The sequence below is a fragment of the Notothenia coriiceps genome, unplaced genomic scaffold, assembly GCF_000735185.1.
Source record: "Notothenia coriiceps isolate Sejong01 unplaced genomic scaffold, NC01 NC01_scaffold00034548, whole genome shotgun sequence".
In the NCBI taxonomy this organism is placed as follows: domain Eukaryota; kingdom Metazoa; phylum Chordata; class Actinopteri; order Perciformes; family Nototheniidae; genus Notothenia; species Notothenia coriiceps.
This window is the reverse complement of record NW_011367249.1, coordinates 454,536-462,032: the sequence shown is the minus strand read 5'-3', so window position 1 is coordinate 462,032 and position 7,497 is coordinate 454,536. Positions and strand designations below refer to the sequence as shown.

At 39.6% G+C, this 7,497-nt stretch overlaps 1 protein-coding gene across 1 annotated transcript in view; it reads left to right on the top strand.

Annotated features, from left to right (window-relative positions):
• Window positions 1–2,121: 2,121 nt before the first annotated feature.
• Window positions 2,122–7,497, top strand: part of LOC104962318 (polycystin-1-like) — a 90,774-nt gene continuing 85,398 nt past the window's right edge. The window contains exon 1 of the mRNA XM_010790749.1: window positions 2,122–2,901. Coding sequence (XP_010789051.1) covers window positions 2,627–2,901 — 275 coding nt within the window. The 5' untranslated portion in view covers window positions 2,122–2,626. The remainder of the gene's footprint in view (window positions 2,902–7,497) is intronic.

Sequence of the window (7,497 nt, the reverse complement as noted above, 5' to 3'; positions counted from 1 at the left end):
AGTAGCATCATCAAGACATTTGTAATGTATCCAATACTTTGGTTTATGGACAGAAACTGAAGTTATTTTAGAAAATGTTATTTATACTAGACCAATATTTATACCAACCATGTTTTATCATTCAAAGTTAGCATGCTTGTTAACTAATTCAAGAAGGTGGACAATGCATCATACATAATTTACATTATAGTATTAATAGCTGTTATACATCAGCAAATTGAGCATCTTAACATTAATATACGGCCTCAGAGAGCTGCTAACATGGATGTGTTTGTTTGTTGCAATTTGTCAATTGAACTTCAAGAGGTAGGAGCACATTATGTGAAGGAATGACATGATTTGCAGATAACTTGATTCAATTTAACAAAAGCTAATCAACCTGAACATACGTCAGTATTCTCTTCATGGATTGCTCCGGTCGCTCATTGGTCTACGGTCTGACACCCAACTGATTTTCTCTAAGCTTGATTTTGATGATAGTAATTTTCTTCCTATAAATAATGTGGGCTTGTGAAGCCCTTTGAGACTGCGACTGTAATTACGGGTCATGCAATTAAAGTTGACTAGGACTACCTCCACCTTTGTGTCATTCCCTCCCCCCTTGTTCCTGTTCATTGTAAAGTGAAGTGTAAAAGCCCCCCATGTGTAAAAGGCTCTTTCAGAGATGCTGCACTTCATCCATACACCTGGGGTTCAGGAACTTAGCAATGTAGCTTCTCTGATGAGAAATGATATCAAGATTTATTCTTACACACCGTTGACCAAATGGAAGAGACGGGTCAACCAAAATTAAAGGCCCACTGTACTGGACACGTCACCTAAGATAAAATCAAATCAAAATGCAATGTATAACCCTTTTATTTCCTTGGACAACATTTTGTGTTTTAGGATTTTATATAGGGACGTTATTTTAAATCTAACGTAGATCCTGAAGTTTCCAAAAATATGTGTATACATGATGATTAAATCGAGCAGCATTACAAATAAAAACATATTTTCCCGTTTGATACTTATTATTTCAACAATCTTAATCTTGTGTCTCAAGTATGAAGTCTGCAGTGAGATACTGCCAGTGAGGATAAGAGAGCATGAGAGTTGTTATGGGGCTCTTCCTCTCCTTGTACAGAGCACCATATGCCTGCAGGGAGGATGGCTCGGCCACAGGAAACGACTCCAACACGTGCCCTCCACTGCTACAGGAAACACAGAGAGACATGGAAGTGCCTAAAAAAAGAAGTTTTGCAAATGTAATTTCATAATGAAATCACAGAAGAGTGGTTTTATTTCTACAATTTAGTGACAAAAATCTTCACATCTCAGCGGGTGATGGAGGCCATGTCATCAGCAGTCATATCACTCGAGATGAAGGAATACAGAGTGGCTACATCAAGGTACTCAAAAAGTCATGTATTTTTGGACTTGCATTTTATTCATTTTTGCAAAAATAATTTCAGAATGAATCTATGCATGACGGAGACTAACTTGGGGGGGTACAACTTCATCATCCCACCTGCAGCTCTTCTGCAGAGATAATGAAATACCGACCTTCATGATGCACTGAGCTAATGCTGCTTTGACAAGTGTAAACTCATTTATTGATTTAACTGTATTTGAATTGATTTAATCTGCGCTTGGCTCTACTTAATGCTGAGTTTTTATTGGTACTGCATGCCCAGAGACTGACTTGTATTTCTTAAGAAACATGAAGAGAGATCTGCCAGCTGAAAAACATCCGAAGAACTTCTGAGGACAGCATAGAAAAAACAGAAAACTCTCAAAAATATTACAAAGTGCTATTGTTAATTGGACTGTGAATATTCCCAGATATGATATCTGGTTACTGTAGAAAAGAGGAAAAATCCACATTTCAAGATTCAAGATTCAAAGGTTTTAATGTCATATGCACATAAGCTACAGTGTAGTAATGGCAATGAAAATCGTATGACCCGAGCTCCTCCAACAATGCATTATAGAATACAACTATACAAATTGACGATGTGCAGCCTCTGTCACAACTAAAAACACACAACAGTCTAAATAATTTAAAAATGCCATTGTCACAACATTTATATTGCATTTACAATTTTCAAAATAAATGTTGACAAAAAGGCTGGTTTTGTCACTGGCAGGTTAAAACAATAATGACCATGATAATAGAAAGAACACTACATCATTTTCAATACAACAATTATTAATGTATGTGTTTTATTTAGACTTTTGTAATTGTTTCTACTTTATAAGTTGTGTTCAATGCAATGAGTACAATTTGGCTTCTACATTGAGAAAGTAATGACCGAATGAAGCAGGGTGCAGCGGGGGCTCATGGTACTGCATCGAGTGGAAGGAGGAGGAGGAGAGAGGAAGTTCTCCAAAACTTTTTTTCCCCTGGAAGGATTGTGGAGAAGCTCCGTTAGATTTTCAGAAGAAGGGGGATCCGACCATAAGAAGTGAAGTAAACGCAGTGGAGTTAACGGTGTCTAAAAGTGAATCCCTTCTTTTCGTGTTGTCCCCTCTCACATGAGAGCCGTGAACAGGGACGCGTGTGTTTGCCTTTGTTTTGAGTATTTTGTTCCTTCCCAGACTGAGAGGACTTACACCATCAGAGGCGATGAGATGTGAGTGAGCTATGCCTTGTGGAAATGGACAGACTTTAACCAAGCGAAAACATGGCGTCTGCGTCCCGAGGCTTAGTTTCTTCTCCAGTCTGCTTGTGGCGCTCTGCTGCCTGGGGGCATGGGGCTCCGGGCCTGCGGGGGACGGCGGCCGGAGCTGCAGCCCCTGTCCCGTCAACTGCAGCTGCACGCCGGCGGGGCCCCTGCCGTCCTGCGCCGTCAACTGCTCCCACCTCGGGCTAGAGAGGGCCCCGGCAGCGGCGGACATCCCGCCGGACACCACCGTGCTGTAAGTGCAGAGATGGGAGGGCGGGGTGGTGGTTGGTATATGGTGGTATATTGAACATGGAAAGTCATAGCTGCTTTTGCTTAGAAATGTTTGCAACTATATATTGAATTATATTTGACAACTCAATTAATTGTTTCTGTGTAAGGATGCTTGTTGTGTGCCATACAGTGACAGGGGTCCACAGGGCTAGTTTACCATGTTTTTTGTTCCGCCACATCACACATAGGCCCTACTACTAAAGGATTTCAATGTAACTTGTATTTGTGCTTTTTTTTGGTTGTTGTCATGCGTGAAGCCAAAATAATTGGTCGATTTTTGATGGTTAATCGAGCATATCTTCACCTCCTTCTATAATCGATTTGTCATTCAAGTAATTAGAAGCAAAAATGTGAGACATTTAGCTGGTTCCAGCTTTTTTACATTTGGTGTATTTACTTGTTTTCTGTATTGGTGTATCATTGTGTATCATCTTTGTTTTTGGGTTGCATTTGTTTGGCCATTTCTGGACAAATTAATAGGGAAGGATAATTTGGAAGATTGGAGTATACTAAAAGGGAATCATTTGTTGGAGCCAGATTCACTTCTGACAGATGTGTGGGATTGATTGAACTATTCACCATTGCGGTGTTAAAAAAAAAGACAAAGAAATATATTAATAATATTTCAAGAAAAACATGCAACATTTGATACACACAGAGTAGTATAATTTGGAAAGAAGTAAGCACTTGCTATGTTAACGGTGACGTTTTTTTGGGTGTGACGCAGCCTTCTATTGAAGCCCCTACCTCTTGTGACACTGTGTGTGTGTCTCAGTGTGTGTCTCTAGTAGGTAGTATTACATGGAATTGGGTCAGCCAGAGAAGTGAACTTGGGTGTGTGGTGCAGCTAGACTCAGCCTTCTGTGCTGCATGCAGCGTGAGAACATTTCGTTCTGCGCGACTCCAAGGCACCATGCTACCAATTATTTATTTCCGCGCTCACACTTCCTTCTTATATTTAAGATATGTACCCTTTATACCAGTGATGTAGTCAATGTGCAGGAACATCTTCCAGAGCTTTAGAAAAAACAAACATATAATCATATCATGTTAAATTAGTTTTTGGAGTGAAGTGTTAAACCTGAAAATCTTCACATCTAACGGCAGCGTGGAATACGTGTCTGGCTTATTTTGAATGATTTAAACCTTTCCCTTAAATGGGCGTCCTTAATTGGCGTCTTCAGTAGCGCTTGACATTTACTGTTTAGTATTTGCATAAACAGAGGTAGAGTGCTCTGTTAGGCCACGTAATGAGAGGCAGACCTTCTGCAAGAGTTGTCTCTAATCATTGTTTCGCAGACCCCCTTTTTCTATTTTTCGGAGTGTATTGCTTTGGTCGGTGTAAACCACCTCATCTTATAACAGCAGAGGGCCATATGTAGGTGACCTGACTGTGAACATTTAGTGTCCTCGCTATTTTGCCCCCTTGACTGCTGCTCCCTCCCTACAGTACATGCAGGGCCAGTGAAATTAAAATCAGATCTTTCTCATTAGCTCATATTTCATGGCTGACCATGCCAGAGGGATATGTGATTTGCTATTTTATAATGCTTTAGACAGTCTTGGTCTGTGTAAGATATTCACTAATTATTTATGAAAAAAAGTTAATTTTTCTCCTCAGGGAGGCAGAGAATGCATTCTCCTTCAAAACATAGACAGAAAGGTAACTCACAGTTTCTATACCATTGCATTTCTAAGCTGTAAAAAGCACATTTCAAGCCACTTTTCTATAATCAGTGTATCTGGCTAACAATGTCACATAATTAACTTTAGAAAAAATCGTGGAATGAGACAAAGTTAATTGTAGCAAAACCTGAAAAAAAAAAGTGAGGTATTATATTATAGCCACCTATTTCTTTAGGAATTGAATTTGAGACCTTGGAGCAGTTAAAACACACCCTGGATCTGCACTTGGTTGATTTTTTCATTTTACTCGTCAACAAAGAAGAGGCTATAAGATTAATCAACTCAATCACTCAACTTTATTTATAAAAGCCCTTTCAAAACCAGCCGGAGCTGAAACAAAGTTGCTGTACACGCCATAAAACAAAAAACAAAACAACAATAACAATAAAATACAAAGATAATAGTTAGAGAACCGTGTGTGGTTGTGTGTTGTGTGTGGTGTGTGTGTTGTGTGGTGTGTGTGTGTGTGTGTGTGGTGTGTGTGTGTGTGTGTTTGTGTGGTGTGTGTGGTGTGTTGGTGTGTGTGTGGTGTGTGTGTGAGTGTGTGTGATGTGTGTGTGTGTGTGGGTGTGTGGTGGTGTGTGTGTGGTGTGTGTGTGTGTGTGTGTGTGTGTGTGTGTGGTTGAGGGAGGAGAGAGAGAGAGTGTAGAATACCATGAAAAAGTTGTGTGTTGTGTTGTGTGTGTGTCGTGTGTGTGTGTGTGTGTTGTGTGTGGTGTGTGTGTGTGTTGTGTGTGTGTGTTGTGTGTGTGGTGTGGTGTGTTGGTGTGTGTGTGTGTGTGTGTGTTGTGGTGTGTTGTGTGTGTGTTGTGGTGTGTGTGTGTGTCACAGTTGATAGTTTAATAGTGTCATAGGTGATACATACAGTACTACTCATATGCTATACCTTCATAGATAACGTGTTAAACTTTTAATGGACTTCGCTGATGACTCACGCTAGGTCAGCACATAAGTCAAGTATTAGACAGAGGTACCACTTGGGACAATTTAAAGAGAGCAGACGCATGTCAAGTTTTTCCATTTACATTTCAGAGGATTTTACTGTGGAAAAACGAGGAAGTTCTGACAATATGCAGGTCTGGAAATGTACATTCAAATGTCTGCTGGTTGTGATGTGTGATAGAGGTGGAGAAGTGAGAGAATGTGAAAAGGCATCGGTGAATTTTCAGGAACTTTGCAGTTCCAAAAAACACTACAGATTTCATTTCGTATAATAAAAAGTTCTGCTTCCCAATTATAGAAGTACATTCAACTAAGTCCATTCACATGTTGATATGTCACAAACCAGAACACTACTACCAAAACAGCGTTTTTCTTTCAGTGAGAAGCAACATGTTTCTGATCTCAAAATTCAAGGTTGGACAGTAATACATAACTGAAGTCGGTCTGTGCCGCCTTCCTTGCCCCAAATTAAAACAAGATTAAGACACACGCCTTGTAAAAGGAGGAAAGGGAAAGAATGATAAAGGAGTTGGTTGAAGGAAAGTGTTCCCCATTACACACCAGTCCATCTGTTCAGTCTCACACAGATCAAAATATCTTAACACTTCATAGAGACGTTTATGCAGCTCGAGTCACTTCTGGGAAATGATTGTGGATTTACACTCGGATTTTAAAGTCTCTATTAGCCTTCGTTTAGTATGCAGGATTGCAAAATGTAAACATTTTTATCGCGGAGCTGTGTCTGCCCTGGGACAAATAGGCAAAGAAAGTAAATAAGAAATTCAGTCTTTTGTGTCTGAACGTCTCTGGTTTATTAAAACTGATCAGTTTAAATGATAGAACGAGATTTGGGTGGTAACTTATTTTTATACATTATTTGGCAGCAGTACCATAAATGGATTGCTTAAGTATTCGAGCTTCGATTTTAATGCTGTTATTTTCTCTTAGAAGGCTTGTTCACCTTGGTCAATAGCTTTCTCGTTAGTGTAGGATACGCTACTGGATGATATTGGACTTGTTATATCAGCTGAATCATGGTGACTCTTTTGTACTGCGCATACAGTTACAGCACCTTCCATATCAGTCAGTTCGACGTTCTAATTACCAAAATAATCCAGAGGCCATGTCAGAGATGAAGGATGTCAATCCAATGGCAAGGTACTTTAAATTACAGTACAAGCTGAGAAGAACATACAAACATAAGGGGCCCACAGAGACATTCCAACACATTCTTTTGCGATATCTGGTAAAAAAAACATGTTAGGAGGGAAGTCTTTTTTTTTTAAAGAGTTCCAGCTGAACAAAAATATGTGCTATATTTGTTTGGCGTTAACCTGGCTTGAGTCTGCCAACAGTCTTGTCTGTAAATTAAGGTACTGCAGATGTGCATTAATTTGAAATGTTAGTGCTAACAAGCTTAAGAATTAGCAGGGAAGTAATAGCGTGTGAGAACTGGAAACAGTAGTTTACAGATGGGCCACTTGTTCAATCCCATGAAAGTGACCAGTGTGCGCATGAAACCCAAAAACCTGACCTCCAGAACAAAAATAACGGGTGATCCTGGGATCTTTGATGATATGTGTAGCATCTTAGCACACCATTTCAATGCTAGATGTTAGTGGCTCATAACAGTAACAGTCATTAATACAATCGTAACGCAGTGTAAGCATACTGGACCAGCCTAACACTGCTCGAGACGTGCCATTGAATGCGCAGTTATATATGCTAGCAGTCATGTTACTTTTTAATGCTAGCATGGGTTGCCACCGTTAATGTTTTTTATGCTCAGAACAGTCTCATAATACACACATGCACACAGAAGGATTCAACTTGTATTTCATGATCCGCAAAGGATTCACACTTGTATTTTTTTGCGTTTGTATCTCTATCTTATTGTGTTTCATTTTATGCACACAAAATGTGTCTCTTA